The 21,194-nt window shown below is 38.9% G+C and overlaps 1 protein-coding gene across 1 annotated transcript in view; it reads right to left on the bottom strand.

Moving 5' to 3' along the window:
- Nucleotides 1-21,194, bottom strand: part of RELN (reelin) — a 419,315-nt gene that overhangs the window by 26,849 nt on the left and 371,272 nt on the right. The window contains 7 exon segments of the mRNA XM_006085409.3: nt 829-1,006; nt 3,149-3,363; nt 4,342-4,496; nt 4,978-5,234; nt 6,559-6,752; nt 8,451-8,628; nt 9,883-10,023. Coding sequence (XP_006085471.1) covers nt 829-1,006; nt 3,149-3,363; nt 4,342-4,496; nt 4,978-5,234; nt 6,559-6,752; nt 8,451-8,628; nt 9,883-10,023 — 1,318 coding nt within the window.

Here is a 21,194-nt window from a genome sequence, read left to right as displayed (position 1 = left end):
TTTTCCCCCACCTTTTTAAGAGAGTTATCTAGTTGCTATCTTATTGTATCATTGAAGTGATTTAAATAGATTCTCTTCAGACTTATAACATGATCATCTCTATTGTTAAAGATGTGTAGTCATATGTGAACCTTACCTCGCTGATGTTAGCAAATCAACACAATTTTAAAAATGGAGGTTTACATGTAAGGACACTAGTCTGAAGACATGTATTGTTAACCATGGGAACCCTCATTAGAAAGATTTGAATAGAATGCATAATATAGATTTGCACAATTTCTAATCCATCTGAAGAATGCTAATGAAATTTGAATGTCATGAGAGAAACTAGATTTTTTTTTTAGTTTATTCATTTCTTGTGACTATGTTTCTTATGTTATAATACAGTATTTATGTACTTTACTCCATACAGTCTGATGTATTTGTGAACTGGGTAAATTGTACTAGACCTTGATCTAAGAAACCTATGACATTTTTTAGTTTCTATCCAAAGGATTTATTTCCTGAGGGCCCCCAAAGAACATTGTATAAATTATTAGTCTCACATGTAAGTGGGTTCTTTTTTTACAAATATATTTTATTGATTTTTTATAGAGAGGAAGGGAGAGAGATAGAGAGTTAGAAACACCGATCAGCTGCCTTCTGCACACTCCCTACTGGGGATGTGCCCGCAACCAAGGTACATGCCCTTGACCGGAATCGAACCTGGGACCCTTGAGTCCGCAGGCTGACGCTCTATCCACTGAGCCAAACCGGTTAGGGCTGTAAGTGGGTTCTTAAGTCAGGGCCTACATTGAGTCCATGCTCCATCAGGGACTTTGACATTACCTTCAGAGTGTGAGTCAAGTAGCAGTTGGGCCCAGAGAATCCTGGATCACAGATGCACTGTTCCTTTAAGCAATCTCCATGGCCCCTGCAGTTGTCCAAGCATCCAGGGCCCAGGTAGAAATTATCGATTGCCCACTGCATATCTGAGTACTTTTGATAGAACCTAAACCTTACTGGACTGTTAGCAACACAAAAGCAGAGGAGTGAGAAACAAACGTTAACTTTATTCAGGTTCATTTTCCTGCGTGTGCATTCAGTGTGCAAGAGAAAAAACATTTAAGACACTCTGAGAGTATGAAATGGATTAATAAAAAATGTTTTCTGACTGTCATTATATATTTCTTTCTAGTCATGGAACTTTAGTTTCATTTAAATTTTATAACAGATGAGCAAACTTGTAAAACACAATGAAAACACAGCAAAATCTCTATTTCAAGCAATAGGAGCATTTTAAAACACAAAATTATTTAAAACATTGCATATGAGCTTGAGTCCAGTGATTGCATCACAATTTAGATTCATTAATCGCATTTCTGAAATTGTGCAGAAGGTGAGCAAATCCTTGGACAGAGCCTTGTCAGCATGCACACAGTCCTCAGGTGATTGGAAACAGAAACTTCTGAATTCCCCAAAGATAATCAATATTCTCAGAGTAACTATGCTAATTAGAAAACAAATTTGAAAGGGTTATATTAAAGGACATTTTCCTGAGATTTTAATCTCATCATTGTTCTTCTCTGCCTTCTGGGAAAAATACAAACCTCATAATCAACCTTATATTAAAATACTCCACACCATGTTGTTGTAAAGAGTCCAAAGCGCAGGAGGGAACTTTTTGGGGTGATATAGACAGTCTACCTTGGTTCATGTGGTGGTTACATGGGTTACACAATGGTAAGAGCTCACTGCACTAAACAATTAAGATATGTGCATTTTACTGAATGTAAGTTGTACTTCATTATAAAAAAGAAAAGAAAGAATAGGAGGGGGAATATAAGGAAGGATGTTGTGGTGGCTTCCCAGCATGCATTTTACCCCAGATGAGTCAGGTGAGATAATCTTCGTAATATAATTGCCTTAACTATTGACTGAGTCAGGAAAGGGCATTCTTGAGTTTATTTGTACCAATGGGATGCAAGGAGATGCTTGCTCTGGCTCTCTGTGAAAGAAAAGCAACTCTCTTTCTCTCCCAGTGAACATAGGTAAGAATGCACTCTGCTCCAGTTTTCTGAAAATCATCTATGTTCAGGGGAACCAGCCTGAAGACTGAGTGTGGCCAATGTGTGGACAGTGGAACAAAGTGTAAGAGTTAAGAGTAAGAGTAAGAAATAACAATGTCCTTGAACACTGTTACTGTGAATCAACTAATCCTAGCATCCATTTATCTTTGGATTATTTTCATTATAGATATAATACATTTCTTTTTTAACTGAGCCCATTTGAATTGGCTCTTCTGTTACAGCAGCTGAAAGTATCCTGATTTGGCTTCCTATTATGTTAATTGACCAAGCCCTTTAGATTTGTTACTGAAAACTGTGAATGCTTATGTAGTAAATGATATCTGTAAACCTTATGCAAAAGGCTCTATGTATTCTGGTCATATATCGTAACTGTTTTATGAGAAAGTTTTTCATTTAGCCACGCGCTATGATTCATATGATGGAGGTTCACCGATCATTTTCTTTAATGTATCTTTTTTCCTAATTTTACAGTTGAAGAGAAATCTTTTGGAATTGCCTTAAATTAACTTATCCACAGACTTTTCAGAGAACAGTTTAATCATCTTGGCTCACGACTGATCCAGACTAATTACTTTTCACTGCGGGTACAGAATATAATGCTTTGACAAGAGAAAAATGAAACCTACAAACCATACTTGTACAAATAGCATGAAGAGTTAGGATTTGTACAAACAGCATAATGAGTTAGTATTTTGCTCCTGGCTCTGTCTATCATGGATTGACAAGGCCGTAATGAGGGAAGCGTATGATGTGTGGTGGACCACAGTCTACAGGTCTGTAAGGTAACATAGACCTTCTTAACTGGCTTCCAGGCCATCACTATTGCTCCGTCCCCATTTGCAGACACTGAGGTACGGAACATGAAAGGGCCTGCCAAGGCCCATCTTGACAAGTCTGAGAATTACAATTTGAGGTCTCCTTGACGTAGCCATTCATGAGGTCACCAATTTAGAGAGCCTTTAGAGTTAGGGAGGAAGACAGCATCTTACTCACAATCACACAGACTCTCAGGCTCAACCAGGGTCCCTAATCTACTCCTGGATGGTTGGAATCAGGCTTTATTTTAATTTTCGACTTACTTTCCCACTAAGCTTTCAGGGAGGGGGTAGGTGATCCTTTTCCATCCTTTCGTTGGAAAGAATACAGATGGCTGAGAAACACTTCCAGAGCATTTTGGGTCCGCAGGTAAGCACTGAGGGACCAGGTAATTCCAGCTCACTCCAAAGTCAGTAGAATACTGCACATGAATTTGATTTTGAGCAACTTTTTCAGATACTTTACATCCAACAGAGATCTAATAAACAGAAAAGCAAGCTTGTTAATATATTAAACCCATATTACATGTTTCTACTCTAAGGACTTGGCACAAAAAAGTTGCTGATCATTTGATAGACACTGCACTACATCTATCCTGTATTTTCAGGTTCAGTCCTTGTTCTGCTGATGCGTGGGAAAGTTGACATGGTTGCTCCAGGTGACAAGTTATAGAAAGTGCCAAATATATTGGACAGGGAGTTTGGAAAGAAGCTGAAACCTGTGCTTTTGCCATGGTTGGCTGATTGCCTGGGGAGGCCTGGGCCCTCTTACAAATTGTTGTTTGTTGTGCTAATGGTCTGGCGCTTCTCTTTGGCAGAATGCTGACCTAGAAGGATTGTTAACAGCTTTACCAAGTTTACTATTTTGTTTTACAATTTATGACTCTCAGTAAATCACTTTCAACTACAAGTAAGACATAATGAAGTGATAACAGAAGGTACTCTGATGGAGGTAGCCATAATGTGGCATTTGTTGCTAATATAGTGCAGCTAAGGTAGACAGAATAAATTGGTTGACATAAAATCTTATCCGAAATTGATGTTATTAATGCTATTCATGCCTTTGTTTCCCATAATTTTCTTTCTTTAGAAACATTAACATGCTCTTGTAAAAAAAGTAGATATAACCATACTAACTTTAATCTTTTTGTATCGGAAAAGATTGCTAGTTGGAATCAGTATCCTACATATTTATCAACATTTGCTCTATTAGTATTTAACCCTGAGCAGAAGCACATTTACTCTTATGAAAGGTTCATCCTGAAATAGTTCAGAAGTAAAGTACATTAGGTCATTAAGCTATATATAGTTGCATTGTATACCTTAATATTAAATTTTATATTTCAAAGTATATATTAAATCAATGAAATAAATAATCTTTGTCTCTACAGTTGCTTTTTCATTTTTATATTGATAGTATATGGCTACTTGTGTAATCAAGACCATAACATTTTCACCTTGAATTGCATGATCCAGTTGTCAGTGGGAGTCAAGTCGTGAGTCACTGCGTACACTTCTCTCCCATCGTGACTGCCACAAATCATGACACCATCAGGGGAGTCACAGAATCTTTCCACTGTACAATCATCATGGAATAGCCAATGCTCACTCACTAAAAAAAAAAAGGATGAAAATTTTATGACAAAAATACTTGAGGCAAATTTTCATTGTGCTATTCCTACTGGAATAAAGTGAAAAGCAAGACCTTGGACACTCTCTGAAACATGAATCACAAATGCATCTCACATGTAGCAAAACTAAACATTTGTCTCTTGATATTAAAACAAGTGACCAGGAAATGTTGGCTTTCTACCCAACGTTAGAAAACAGGAACAGAAATGAAAATTTTCAATATCCTATTAACAAAATCATAGAATGTTATTTAATAAAAACATACTTGATGGCTTGAATGAAAGAAAATATTTAGTTATAATGTAAAGTAGGAAGATTGAGGGGAAAAAAGGGTGATGCCCTTTCTCTGTTTCTATACCTTTTGGGAATCTGTAAAAGGTTTCATAGTCTACTCTTTTGAAAAGACCCAAATCCAAATTGCATTTCCACTGGATTTTTATTCAGCATTATGAAAAATGTACCTGCAGTTTTATCCTCCATAAACATGTCAAAAGCAATTCTCCCGACAGGGCCAGCATCTGCTGGGGAGCGTTCGTGCTGGGGCACTGGGGCGCTGCTGAAGGTGTCCAGCATGACTGTCCTCTGGTCAGCAGAGCCTGAGATGAGGACATTATCAATGGCCCAGTCGTTCTGATCCAGGCCATCATGTCTCGGCTGCCACCAGCGGAAGCGAGTAGCAATCTCTTTAGCATCAGGAGGTAGAAGGATATTCACGAATCTGTAAGAAAATGATGGTGGGGGTGGGGGGAGTCTTGTCAAAGGTCTCACGTAAGTAAAGTAATTTACAACCGTGTCACATAGTGAGTGAGGACATTGACTAAAATAATTTTTAAAAACCACGATGAACTGACTTGATCTTATAAAGTCTCTCCAGTCACTAAATTGGGGAAACAGAATGCGAACAATTCAAGTATCCCGGAACTATCACCTTACTGGACTGCCCCTGGGCTGCCTTAGAAGGACTCCACAATTTTCTGCTTGCCTGGGATCTGCAGACCTAGAGTATATGCACTTGGGGAGACATAAGCCAGTTGACTTTTTTTTTTAATGTCACCTTGGAGCTAATTTCATCTGTTTCCTTCTCCTGGCTCCTTGATTTCATTCTACTCCCAACGAATACCAGCAATTTGCTCAAAATATGCACACTAGATTGTGGCAGGACGTTTGGACTCTCAGCCTGACAGTACCAGGCTGTAAGTAATTACTTTATCAGTTGCATGTGGTTTGACATTGACTTTGTCTTTACGTGTTGTACTAAGAAATGTTGAGTGAGAACCGTGGGCTAATGAGCCCAGCACGCCACCCCTGACTCAGCCACCAAGGACAGACATGGAAGAACATGGCTCCACCCTCCAACATGAACCTTCACCAGCGAGAAATCAGTTCTGAAATACCTCTTAGTCACAATTACGCATTTAAACCCCAGGGATATGTGAAACCCTTTCAAACTTATATTCACAACTCATAAAGTCTGTTGAGGAAAATAATTTCCTGAGGTTTATTCTCCTCTGCATAAAATCTCACTTTTAATCCATGCTAACTTACCTCCCTTTACTCTTAATATTAGTGCTCTAGGACAGGGCCAGGACTATTCAGGGTTTTTAAATAAGGAGTTTAAAACTAGAGTCTAGGATTCTTAAGGATATTTACATTTTATTGTGTTTATTTTCTAGCCCCCAATTCTCTAAAATAGAATGAATCTATATAAATAAGTATTTTTTCTGTTTTCATTTTCCCAAAATGCTGTTGAACTTAATTATCACAGTCTCATAAATATATATGGTTTTTTTGTACTGGGTCTATTCATTATTGGTACTGTACTTTATCTTATTCTGGGATTTGAAAACTAGTTGGTCTTAAAAACCCAAACCAGCTGTTTATCCATCTCAAAAACCTCACCTTCATGTCGGTTGGTTTCAGAGGCATCCTCTATTGATGGGTAATGCAAGGTCCCCATAAGTCCCCGTGATTGATTACTGGCAGGGCTCACCAAGAATCTTTGCTAATCATACTTGTTATTAGAGATAAAAGAAAATACAAACCCAGGTTTGCTGTACTGGTCATAGAAAATTTCCATTAGCAGGTTCCAGGTGATGCCTCCATTGACAGAATATTCCAAGAGGACCCCTTGGTTACGGTTGTTTGGTGGAATCAGGCATCCATACATGAAGTAAAACTGGATAAACTCGGCATTGGTGAGGTTTAGATCCACGGTGACTAACAGTCGACTGCAACCCTAAGGAAAAGCAGAATGGAGCAGACAGCGATAAGGAATTGTGATGGCATGTTATTGGTTTTCTCTGGCTTCCATCCCTTTTGTTTTTCTTTTATAATACAAGTCACATAGTATTATAATACCCACTTTATTCATCTCTCCTAGCTCCTAGCATGGCTTCTAGCACACAATAGGTACTCAGCAAATATTTGCTGAACTTTGAAGTTTCTGTATTAGAACTTACAAAGGGCAATGTATCTAAGAAGATTCTCTTCTATTTTCTTATAAGCATGATGAGAGCTGGAATTAAAGTAACTGTTCTATGTTTTTTATTAAACATTTCCCAGTTATTCATAGGCATTTATAATAAAAGAGAAAAATGGTAATTGGCGTACGACCGCTACCCTTCCCATTGGCTAATCAGCATATCCTTATGTAGATAGGTAGAGATTTCTTGGTTGAACATATGAGGAAAACGAGGCCCCTTAGAGTTCCACCTAAGCTAGGAAGAGTATTGTGAACACACACTGCATTCCTAGTCAGTGTGGTTGGTTAAAAAAATCCTATATGCTGTATGTTCTCTTGTTACTCTTGGGCCTAAACACTGAATATAAATAATGTACTTCATTGGTACGAATGCAAACTCAAAGGTAGGGCATGATAGGGAAATAAAGAACTGACAGTAAATTTATAATTTTTTAAAAAAGAAAGTAGAATAGGGGAAGGAAAGGGGAGAGAGAGAGAGAGAGAGAGAGGGAGAGAGAGAGAGAGAGAGAGAGAGAGAGAAAGAATGAGAGAGAGAAACATCAATGTTGGGAGGGACATATCAATCGATTGCCTCCCTCACAGGCTCTGCACGGGCACAGGGATCAAACCTGCAACCCAGGTATGTGTCCATGCTTGGGAATCGAATCTGTGACTCTTTGGTGCATGGGCTGATACTCTAACCAGTCAGGGCTGAATTTATAATAAAAAAATTCAATTGCCTGTGAGGGGTATTTAATTATGGCACTGGAGAAATACTATATTTTAAAAATACATTTTTATTGAGAGGAATACAGAGATAGGAACATCTCGATCAGTTGCCTCTTGCACCCTCCCTCCAGCTGGGGATTGAGCCCAGCCAGGCGAGAAATACTATTTTTAAACAAGTCATCTTTGGCAGCAATGTAGGATGAGTATAAATTTCTGAAAGAAATTTTCCAATATTGCTGCTGTCATTCAGAAAATAATTTGCTATAAATACAAGTATCTAGTAATTACTGACAATTATTCTTTCTTGGATAATTTACATAAAGGATTAATAGTTATTAACAAATTCAGGAAACATTGAAGCTCATTTTCTAGATTTTGGCTCCTTAATTCCAAAATCTGTTGCAAACTCAAGAGTTTTCAGTTAGAGCATCATCAAGATGGAAGACCCTCACACATTGTGCCAGCACTCTCTCCCAGGATAGAAATTAAACATATGTACTTAAATATGCCTCGTGCTGGCACTGCCCTGCATAATTAAATTGTCTCAGCTGATTTGTGATAGGAAAATGTTGGAAATAATTAGTGTATGCTGATATGTATAAAGTGGCAAGTTCAGATCTGGGCTGTGCATTTTGAATGCACAACTCTGCATCTTGATCTGCCAATTAAACCTTAAAAGAGATGCAACCATTTGGGGGAATCTCAGAGGATGCAGAAATGATTACCCAGTAGCCAACCACTCACCCCGCTGAAATGAAGAGCCATTCCTGAAGCCACAGCTCCACACACGGTGCTTAATTTCCCTCCATTCACAGTAAGCCAGTTCTGGTTGGATGGAGCTCGATTGAAGTTGTCTTTGAGTTGAGTTGGAAGGGAGGTCTCAGGCTCATCACAGTACAGGCCACCCCACTGCTCATCACAGCTGGGTGCAGAGAAAGAGACAGGAAAAGTCAACATCAAACATAGCCCCGCACAAGTGTGTGCTCAAATTAGTGAAGCCGAACCGTTTTCCCATCCATGATGATGAAAGGTTACTCATCTTCACAGAGCTTGCCAGAACTCACCTCCTCTCCATAAGAGTGCTTTAAGTTAAAAATAAGCTGTGGATTAAATGCCCCTAGGCTTTCTTAAAGTAATGGCATGGATTTATAGGTGGCGAGAAAGAAGCAACTTCAAAAAATTTACTAAAGCCCTGTCTCTATGTGACACAGTTCTGGATGGCTGATGAACAGCTGCAGATGCCAAACTAAACTGGTAGGCCCTAACAATTTACAGAACTGGTCTTTTTAATAGAGCCTTTGGGCCAATTGGGAATCCAAGAAGCCATGTTTCTAACAGCAGAAGGTACTTTGAACAGCATCTGACCTTTCTGACCAAAGGACTGACTTCTCTGTTCCATGTGGGAGGAAATATGAATTCAGAACTGGGAGGCTCAGGAGTCTCAGAGATGATTCTGGATATGGGCCAGATCATTAAACAAAAGAAAGACTTCCCAGGTGTGAGAAGATTAGTGGAGAAGGCACTATGAATTCTCTCTTAGCATCTTCAATTTATCAAACAGTATAATCTTTGAAAATAAAGCATAGAGGCCTGTAGTACACAACACACACACACACACACACACACACACACACACACACACCTACCTCGTTTAGATCCTTCCAAAGATGCCAAGGACCTCTAAGAACAAAATAACAGGCCTCTCCATAAAATATATACCTGGTAAATTGATCAGGTATTTATGTACTTTCTTTAGCAAACAGCATGGGAAGACCAATTAAACCACAGTAATGTATATCCTTACATATATTCAGACCTAAGTGAGGAAAATACTTAATGATGTATTACTTTTGGTCAGAACATATGAAACCCCTGCTCTTCTTTTAATGTCTATTTCAAGGTTCTGGTGTATCACAGAAACACAGAAGGAAATAAAATCAGTCAATTATAATTCAGCTTTCTCCTGACAAGATAGCTATTGTTCACTTCCTAATCTCCAAGCAAGAATGAAGATACAGTTGCCATAAACCCTGTAGTTAGCTCAGCATCAGATTTTAGGACAAATGTATAATTTAAGGTAGCTTGGGAATGACTAATAAACCAGTTTCAGAAAAATCTCCTGGCTGGAATGTGAGTCAGGAACTTTCTACAGAAGGAAGAGAACACATCTACTTACACACAGTTTCCTTGGATGCACCTCCCATGGCCACTGCACATGTCTATGCAGCCATCCCCGATATAGACATTATCTATCGCCCACGTCTGCTGCTTGTCAAAAGGAGCTGGTTGATGCCAACGGAAACGAGTGGCTTGGGACCTTTGAAGAAAGAGAGAATTATAACGAAGGGTGTGGTGAAAAGGCGGGTTCTGGTGTGTTTGAACAGGTGCACGGAGGAGGGGAACACAAAGGCATGGATATCCCCACGTGTGTTCTGAAAAGAGCATTCGTCATGGCAGTGTTCTATGCAAAAGTGGTTAACAAAACCAAACCAAACTGAACTGCAAAAGCTTGAGAATATATTTTGGGCCAATGATCTTTATAAGCCTTGTAAAAACAGAAACTAAAACTAATCCTAAAACCAATAGTTTCAAGGGAACGGTGAGCCCTGAATTTTGTGTGGGGGCCACTGTGGGTCTGCAGATAACTTATATTTGCAAATTAGAAAAAGATGCCACAACCCCTCTGCATTTGACTTAGGAAGCAGGCTACGAGTTGGACTTCAACTCCTACTTGCTCCTGAAGGCCAGATACTTGGGCATATTGGTCCACCTCACACAGCATTTGTGAGGAATTTTCACATGCAAGTCTTAAGACTGTAGGAGTGCAAATCAGAGGGATCAGTGAAATCCTGGATAACTGAACAGGTAAAAGAGAGAGGGTTATAAATAAGACTAGAATTATATTATATTGATTTAAATTCAATATAAATAAAACCAAATTAGACATTCTCCCATTTCAGAAGTAGAAATATATTTGCAGAGTTGTACAGTTTTGGGGAGTGTCTTGTTCAGAAACACAAACTTATGTTTTCAGAGACACTAGGTGGCAGTAAAATCCAAAAAATGCCTGAGGCTCAAGTGAGTTTGAAACAGAGGAAATGATTAGCCAGAGCAAGTTTTGTTTTATGGACTCAGATATGTTTGTCATTAACAGATTGAATCACTTGACTGGGATATATCTGTGTCAGGCAGGGCAAAAGACCAACAACAAACAGCAAGGTTTTTGTATTTTCTAACAGAAAACATTTCTATTAAGTTTAGAAAATAGAAAAGAAACAGATCAGAACTAAAATCTTCACACTGAAAATAAATAGTTCAGTTTGATATTTGTTTACTAAGCATCTATGCACAGACAGATTTCTCCACAATCCTCTTGCTCATCAGCCCTCATATGTCATTCCCAGCAGAGAAGTATCTACCTAATTCTCTCTTATCACACATCCTATTGCATTTAGCTTCAACCCTAAACTCCTCCTTGGCCCATGAGGCTCCACATGAGCTAGTCCCTCATCCTGGCTACTCACTCTGGAGCATAGCCTCTTCTCTCAGTTCTTGAAGCTTACTGATCTCCCACCTCTGCCTGCATATTTTCCCTCTCTCTGCCAGATTAATCCCTGTGTGGCCTTTGGGTCTCAGAGGAAATGCCAGGTACTCATAGAGAAATTTTTCTTTGTGATCTTTTTAAAAATTACATTTATTCTACAGCAAACTGTTCTTTTCATTTTATAGCATTGACCAAAACTGTAGTCCTATGATTATTTGCATATGTATTTCTTAAATGTCTGTCTCCTCCTCAGAAAAGGAAGTTATAAGGGAGCAGGGTTAATTCCTTTTGTTCAACATTACACACTCGAGGTACAGTGTTTAGCACTTAGTAGGTGCTCTATAGGTGCAGGGAGTTGGTATCCAGGGGCTGCATTCTCACAGGAAATTATGTGAAGAAGGCCCCTGCAGTTGTGCAACTCTGCTGATCACTTAATTTTTAGTGACTAAGTTTATGAATAGCCATGCCTGTTAATGCTCGGCAACTTCTTATAAGCAACATAGTGGAATATCGTATTTCCAGAGCACATCATCGCTTGGATTCTGATAGCAAGTCAAACTTATACTGGTATATTTCTTCTGTCTTTCTTTAGACCATAAGCTTCTGAAGGGCAGGGAATATCTCTGTATTCCTTCGGGAAATATTGCTTTATATCTTCAGTGCTTATAGATAGTAGGCAAGTAATGGAATTTCCTTGTTTTCCTAATATTTTATATATGCTTCATCAAAGCCCTCTCACCTTGCATTAAAAGTACCCTTTTATGTGTAATTTTCTCTGTTAGATAATTCTCCTTACTTATCATTTTATTGTTGGTGACATCTATAGATTGGGCTTCAAAAGCAGTTACTGAAAGGATATTAAGTTAACAGCAATAAAGATGGTCAGGAAAATGAAATAAGAGAGGTCTTATAGACGGGTAGGCAGGGGCTGGGGGTCAGTGTGGAGGGGCAGTGGTTTGATGTTGAAAGGGAAGGAGAACTTCCTTGCCATTGGGAGGTAGCATGGGCTGCCTAGCAGTGGTGTCTTTCTAATCACTGGGTGTGTTTAATTAGGCTGGGCAGCCACTTAACAGAGAGCTTGTACATAAATTTAAGAGCCAGGTGCGCCCTAGCTGGTTTGGCTCAATGGATAGAGCATTGGCCTGCGGACTAAAGGGTCCCGGGTTCGATTCCGGTCAAGGGCACATGCCTGTGTTGTGGGCTCGATTCCCCAGGCACATGCCTGTGTTGTGGGCTCGATTCCTCAGTAAGAGGATGTTTCTCTCTCCCTCTCCCTTTCTCTCTGAAATCAATAAAAATATACACTTTAAAAAAAAGAGCCAGATGCATTGTGGGGATTGATAGCTTTTATGGGAACCTCTAACCATGACATTTTCAAATAAGGGCTCTGATCTATACTCTGGTACCAGTAAATTCTATGTCCACGGAGAGTAACTTAACATATAATGAGAGGGTTAAAGTAGATGATTTTAAAGGTCCCGTCTCAAATGTGATTTTATATCCTTGGGAATAACAAAGAATAACTAGTAATTATGTACCCACAAATCAGGCATACATACTCTAGCCAATGTCATTGTATAAGAAAAGGGAACACATTCACTAAGAGGATGAATTGGAATAGAAATTAAAAATGAAAGACTGGGAGTGAACTTTCCACCGAAGACTGAGTCTCCCTCCCTGGCTGAGCCAAAACACCAAAGTTACCTCCCTGGAGCAGAGAGAAGCAGACCAGCTCAGGCCAGAGCAGATGGGCACAGAGCAGAGCAGACCAGCACCGCAGAGAGGAGCAGACCAGCAAAGCACAAAGCAGATTGGCAAAGCAAAACAGAGCAGACCATCAAGGAGCAGAGCAGAGCTGTCCAGCCACAGAGGGGCCTGGCCCCAGGGCTGCCTCACAGCCGCGCTATCACAATTGAGCTGTTCTACAGCCCTGCAGCCATGAAAAACCCCACATGTCTGGAAGTTGAAATGCCAGGACATTTTGTTCCCAGTCCTGTCACAGCTCCACTGTGTCAAAGGGCCAAACCACTGATGTTTATGGGCTGACACTTACCCACCCATACAACTAGGAAATGCTGCTTCCCACCTCCCAAGGGTGTTGTGATAATTAATTAGTTCGTGTTTTCCACGACCTACGAGTATCTGAAGTCCCTTGGCAGGTGTCATCATTTATCCTGAAGCTTTTTTATAATGACAACCTCCACCAGCTGCTGCTTCTTGGCGTTGGGAGGAAAATAGCCCGTAACAGATTTCTCCTTTTTATTTTATATCCTTGAAATGTCTTGCCTTGCTCCTTTTCTGAATTTACATCATTTCCTCTCCATGTATAGCACATAGCAAGTGCTCCTAAGTACCATTTAATAATTAAATACCCACTGGTAAGTAGTTAAAATGTCCCTGTCAGTAGCATGGTTTCCATCACTGCCCTCCCTGGGAACCTTTCAGCAAACCTTTCCTATACCTTCAATAGGTTTCCACACACATTGCAGAGTCGGAATCTGCTCTTTTCTGCCAGACGGCTCTATCTATGAAGTCCTTGTCGTCATCACCATCAGGAGAAAAAGCCCTTGATAGGCCCATACATATTTTTTTCTAATCTTTTCACTATTCCCTGATGTTTCCTTTACTCTCAAAGAGTTACATAAATTACTTAGAACTAGAAACCATAGCTCAGTACTCTACCAACAAAGAAGTTGAGGGTGAGTGCCCAAATTACACCGATCCACTCACAAAACTGAGACAAAGCAAGGATCTCTTGGTTTATTATTACTTTGTATTCTCATTCAGTAAATCCCTCAAAACTCTATCTCAATCCCTATAGAATAATCCCGCATCTACCATAACCCCAACATATGAATGACTGTTTAGCTACTGGAGGCAATGTGTATTGCTGCTGTATGTATGCACATGTCTATTCATCATAACGTCTGCAAGTCAATGTCAGGGCTGAAGCCTCTGACCCTCTGGTTTGAGTTATGGGCTATGCAATGTCTGTCCCATTTCAAAACCTTATCCAAGATCCTGTCATTATATTTGGCATAAAATTTCCTCAATTAGCCTATATTTGTGTTAGACAAATTTGAGAATATTCCAAAGAAGACATATAAATGACCAATTAATGCATGAAAAGATGGTCAACATCATTAGTCATTAGAGAAATTGAGATCAAAACCACAATATGATACAACTTCATACCCACTAGGATGACTATGATAAAAACACACAGCAATAACAAGTGTTGACAAGGATATAGAGAAATCTGAACCCAAATACACTGCTAGAGGGAATGTAAAATGGGGTAGCTGTTGTCACTTTCTCAAAACAATGAACATAGTTACTTTATGATCCAGCAATTCCACTCACAGGTGTATAACTGGGGAAAGCATAGGTCAGATTAACTGAACACAGGGTCACAGCCGTGACCCACAGACAAGAGCTAGAGAAAAAATAGGCTGGCCCTAACCGGTTTGGTTCAGTGGACAGAGTGTCGGCCTGCGGACTGAAGGGTTCCAGGATTCTGGTCAAGGGCATGTACCTTGGTTGCGGGCACATCCCCAGTGGGGAGTGTGCAGGAGGCAGCTGATCGATGTTTCTCTCTCATCGATGTTTCTAACTTTCTATCCCTCTCCCTTCCTCTCTGTAAAAAAAAAATCAATAAAATATATTTTAAAAAAATAGGCTCTGGCATTTTTAGGTAACACTGATCTCACCATGAATGAATGTCATTTAATTTTCCTTCCTCCTAAATGTCTCATTAAATACACTGAGGTCTGAAAACTGGCATGAGAGGAGAAAGTGTTTGGACTACAGGTTATGACCCCAAGCATGTGATAAAGGTAAAGTACCCTCATAAGGTGACCTAGATCCTTCATGATAACTTTCTGGAACTAGGGCGGAAAGCACATTAGAGTTAGCAATAGAAGAATGTAAGGGAGCCACCCCACATGGCCTTTCTTCCTAGAAAGAGAGCAAATGGGGGACTTTGGTATAATCCTGGTTCAGACACTGTCTGTGTGTCTGTGGGGAAAATCAAATAACCTTCCTGTGTCTGAGTCCTCATCTTAAAAGACAGGCAGGGGGATTCCGGTTAAAGGAAACTTAAGAGGTATATCAACCAATTATATTGATTTGTATCCTAGTTTGAAAAAAAAACTATAACAGGTCTTACGAGACAAACAGGGACATCTGAATATTGAATACTGAGTAAGTATTGAATAAAAAATTATTAAATTGTAGTGTAATAATGGTATAACAATACGTTCTTTAAAAAGTCCTTCTTAGAGATATACTAAAACATTTACAGTTGAAGTGATATAATGTCTGGTATTTGCTTCAAGATAGGGGTGGGAGTGATGAAACAAGGTTGGTCCTGAATTGATAATTGTTGAAGCTGGGGGATGATTATGTGGAAGTATAGTTTACTATTCTCTTCAATTTTGTAAGTTTGGATGTAAAATAGATAAACATGAGCCAAAAATAATCTGTGGTCCCTTCATACTCATCAAAAAATGATAATATTTTGATTGGATGATTATAATAAAAGAGAAGAGATATCCTTTTTTGATAAAATAAGGTTGTATTATTTTTGCTGATAATTATAATAGTAATGATAATAAAAACTACAGTTTTGAGTAAGCCCACTGAGGCATCAAATCCACTGGTCCATCCTTCAAATGAAAGGAACTTCCTATAACTTACAAAATACATTCTCAATGCAGAATTACTTATATTTGTTAAAACAATCTTAACAATTCTGAAGAATCCACACATAGCAATATGTACAAAGTACAGCCAAATTTCAAATTTCTCTAATAACACGTTAGCAACAAGGTTGACAACTGATAAAGCTTAGAGGGAATGCAGAATTTCTGGAAATAGTTTTAGTCTCTGTTGCAATATAAATATAAATAGATTTAATTTGTTTTAACATAACGACAAAATACGATTAATATATTCAGTATGTGAAAATCAATGGTACAATGGTTTATAGTAGACAAAATTATTTTATGTTCTGTAGTCCTGAATGACCAGCAGACATTTGGTCAAGTTATAGCAGCAAAGCTTAAAGTATCAAAATAACGGATTCGAAGATGGATAGGGAAGAGAAGTCCAAGGCTTCCTTGACTTCACAGAGAAATTTTAACAAGGTGTTCAGTAATATGAATGCTTGCCAAAAGTCTTTCAAAAGATACTAAGTTGAACATAACAATGGAGGGAAATAAAAGAATACCAGGGTAAGTTTAAAGAATCTCCCCTTTAAAAAATAAACTTGTAACTCCCTTGAATATTTCTCCATGGTGAACTCAGTAAATATTGTGCTTAGTCATTTGGTTTTCTTTGAATAAGACCTTTTCTTCATTTATAGTTATAATAGGTGGAAATATCATTGAAAATATCCTCCCTCCCTAAATTTATTTACCTGCAAAAAGCTATAGCTTCTTCCACCCCCATCTTATCACCCCGGTTACTCCACAATCTTCTAGCCCTTTTATGTGCTTATCACCTTCCCTTCAACTTCCTGCAAACATTAAGTAGCTTCCATGCTGTGGTTAAAACCACCTGGCTTCCAGAGTGTTGTAGTTAATCTTTAAAGACTCTGGTATCAGCTAGGTCATTAGGGACAGTATAAGGGAGTGGATCATCTTCAAACTGTGACTTAAAATAGTCAAGTCACACCTGAGCCTTCCAGTGGCAGCTTCCCCCTCTACCTTTCTGGGTGGATTTGAGTTACCTGCCCTTCCACTGACTCACCCTGGTTCTCAGGTGGCATTTCAAGAACCCAAGCCACTTGAGCCACCTGTTATTTTTAGTCTCGGTTAGTAAAGAAGAGGAGGCAGATTCAGGTTAGGGGCTATGAAATTGATTTTGGCATCTTCCTATCTTATTTTCAGTTTCTCTCAAGAACTCCTAGCATTCTCCCTTCCTATGTCTCCTAGGACTATAACTCTCATGCAAGCAATAAAGATGTAGTACTAATACAGCGATCAAGCCCATGGGCTCTGGGGCCAGACAAGCTGTATTTATTTTCGGTGTCTTACTAAAACTGTTCTTTTGAAGGTCACTGACTAAATTTAGTAAATTTATTGTGAAACTTTTTTCTTCAGGATTTTCTTCCTTCTTGACACTCTCTTCTCACTGGCTTTTCAATATCATGTTATTCTGATTCTTCTTCTGCCTCCATGACTGCATCCTCTTGCTTCCTTTAATAGTCATTTCCACTCATTCTGCTATGAAATTTAGGTATCCTTTCTTTTTTAAAAAAAATAATAATCTACATATATATTTTTAAATATGTTTTTTTAAAAATTGAGTTTAGCCCTAACCGGTTTGGCTCAGTGGATAGAGCGTCGGCCTGCGGACTGAAAGGTCCCAGGTTCGATTCTGGCCAAGGGCATGTACCTTGGTTGTGGGCACATCTCCAGTAGGAGGTGTGCAGGAGGCAGCTGATCGATGTTCCTCTCTCATCGATGTTTCTAGCTCTCTATCCCTCTCCCTTCCTCTCTGTGAAAAATCAATAAAATATATTTTTTAAAAAAATTGAGTTTAGAGAGAGAGGAAGGGAGAGAGATAGAGAGATAGAAACATTGATGAAAAAGAAACATCTATTGGCCTGCATGCCTCCTACCAGGGATCAAGCCCAAAACCCAGGCATGTGCCCTGACCAGGCATCGAACTGGTGACCTCTTGGCTAATGAGTGGACCCTTAACCACTGAGGGACACCGGCTGGGCTCTTTCTCTTCTTTTTAAATATTCTCCTATGGAGAGCTGAGACAATTTTACAGCATTGCCTATCATGCCTCCAAATTTATTACCTTTGCTTGTCTCCAATCTTTGTATCTCTGTCAAATGGATGTTTGCATTTGTATTTCCAGCAATATTACTTAATTCAGCATCAATTGATTAAATTTGCCATATTGTCCCTCCTGGAATAAACTTTAACTCTCTTCCCACTTCTTCTCACCACTCTTTCGGGTTTCAGACTTTAGAGTCACCTCTTGATGTGTGCAATTGAAGAAACTGTTACCGATTTTTATAGATTCTTTCTTTGAAATGCCCTATAATATCTGCCTCATATCCTCCATGTTAGCCATAGCATGAGCCTTGTTATTTCATGTGCCGTCATTCTCACAATTCCTTTGCCACTTTCCTCTTACTCAAGTCTCTCTGCTCTCCCAATTTTTTTCTTTAGAAGAATATTCTCATCTCAAAACCCACCATAGTTCATTTTTCCTGTAAGTCTAAACTCATTTGCCGTGCTTCAAACTTGCTATAAGTTAACCCAACTCTACTCACAAGTTTCCACACCTTCCAGACACGAACTCTCTGCTTCTATCAGCAACTCCTGTGCTTCACCCAGGCTCATGCGGCCTGTTCACACGGTTCCCAATTTAGAATATTCTTCTTACCCACTGAATTCTTAGCCATTCTTTGAGGGCCCCTTTCTTCCAAAAAACCCTCTCAAACTCTGGCATTGAACACTGTCTTCCCTTTCTTCATACCTACGGCATTTCCAGCCCATTCCTTAGTGAAGCTCTAACTTACACACAGCATGTATTATTTTTAAGTTGTTTATTGGGTATACTTCTCATTTTCCCCAATCATATTGTAAACTCCTACAGGAACTTAACATAGCATCCCACTGTAACCATGGGCTCACTTTGCTTAAGCTAATCTAGGAAGACTTCTTAATCTGACTGAAGTTTAAGTCTGATAACAAACAAGTGTGATATGTGGTTAACTTATAAAAAATAAAGATGATTTATATTTTAATAAATGCTTACAATGTCCGAAACACTTCCATGCACGTTTACTCAATTTTCTTAGGGTAAAAGTATCTCAATTTTTTCAGCGAGGGAAACTGAAGCTGAGGGACATGAAATGACTTGCTTCAAAGCTTACTGTGCTGAAAAGCTGGAGCCTCCACTAAAGCACAATGCTTTCCATTCATTTTTTTTTGTCTTCTAGGATGATCTAACTTAACCAGTGTATATGGGGAAGAATACACACTATGGTTCTATCTACCCCAATTTATTAAGAACAATGTTCACATAGAACAATGTTTGAAGCAGAGTGTGATGTACCTTGTGTTTAGTCTGTGTTCCCTTGCCAGTGAAAAGCACCGGCATGCCTGTAGTTCTGCAATTCAGAAACCAGGGAGTCATCTTCAACATTGCCCTTTCTCTCACCCTCCCACGCCCATTTAATAATTACTTTCCTTGAGTAAAAGACATCAATTTTATTGCCTCCATTTCTCTTGAATTTCTCCACTCTATTCATGTTTGCTGCATTTTAGTCCAAGCTACTAGCACTTACTGTCTTTTTAAAAGTCTCCTTACATCTATTCTTATCCTCCACAATTTGCTGTCCAGTTAGAATAAGCTTTTCTGAATGCAAATCTGATCACATCTCCCTATTCCCAAGCACTTTAGCAGGCTTTTCATTGTTCATATAACAAATCTGCAAATCTTTAGTCCAACCTACAATGATCTTCATGATCTCACCATCTCACACCTCACTCTACCTTCTCTCTTTCTCTGATCCATTCTTCTAGTATCTCAAATACCTGCTTCCTCCTACTATAAGTTATTATCTTTACATACAACACTCTTCCCCTTACTCTCCACCTACTTAACTCCTATGCATCCTTCATATCTTACCTCAATTATCCTTTCTCAAGAAAGCATTCCTTGGCTTTCTTCACCAAGGCAAATCTCCCTACTATATGCAATGTCTTAGCACCATGCAACTGTCCTCCATCTTTTATCAGACCTGAATTGTATGTTTACTTCTGTGATTACTGGGGATTCCCCCTTCCTACTGGACTAAATGCACCTTGAGGCAGGAATGAGTTCAGCCCCTCACATGAAACTAGCACATAACTAGACACTTTAAAAATATTTAATGAGTGACTAAATGGTTGAATAATCATGACTGATGACTACTGGCCATTTCATTTGGTTAATGGTTTGATGTTAATTTGTGGACAACCAACTTCAGTTGACTTACCACCACTGTACCAATTATTCTGGGATCCTAGGTTGGGGTCACAAGTGAGTGAGTGGAGAGACCTACACTGGCACATTGCCACACCCTATATAGCACATGGCTTTAAGTTGTCAGATCATGCTTGCTTATAGGAAAGAGCTACAAACTAAAATTCCCAATTCTGTCCTGGTGGACAACATAAACAGTGATGTGTCAACGCTTCACAGATGTTGAGACAGTAAGCTCAACTCAAAACAAGGAAACACCATGTTTAAAAAGTGAGTGGATATAAGAACAGATATAGTATAAATATGTTAATCTGTGTTGGAGAAAAAGTACTCTAAGCCTGGTGCACTGTTCTAATCTTTGGCATGTGGAAGAGCATGATAAGAAGTGAGTCTGACTTGAGCTCCAACATACACGTTTCTTTCTGAATTATCCCAAGGATCTGTTGACTTATCCAAAAGGCAGTGTTGACTTTAAAACCGTTGTACAGTGTGAGCTTTGAGAGTAGTATAATAAATTAACTGTACAGTTTCAATACAATAGCAAGAGGAAATAAATTCTCATCAGATTTTTCAAATATAATTTGAAAGGGTTAAAATTCTTGTAGGTATGTGTAAGAGACAATTAAACGATAGGTTAAAAGATGAGGAATAATTACTTTCCTTGAGTAAAAGACGTAAGGGGATAATGACTAGCTGGAGTAAATCTTAGAATGTCACTTATTTGCAAAATGCTACCGAGTAGCTGGGTAATAATTCACAGAATACATAAAGACTTAAAAGACTGCTGCCTTAATGGAGGTTTATTTTTCTATTTTACTTATTAAGATCGCCTTAATAATTCATGCATGGCAATCCCTTTAATGAGCAACAAAATCTCACGTATCTCATTTAAACTTGGCAACTGTGCTGACAGTTAATATAGCTTCGTACCTCTGAGCCAGCAATTGTAG

This window comes from Myotis lucifugus, unplaced genomic scaffold (assembly GCF_000147115.1).
Source record: "Myotis lucifugus unplaced genomic scaffold, Myoluc2.0 scaffold_18, whole genome shotgun sequence".
NCBI lineage: Eukaryota > Metazoa > Chordata > Mammalia > Chiroptera > Vespertilionidae > Myotis > Myotis lucifugus.
This window is presented reverse-complemented; position numbering and strand designations above follow the sequence as displayed.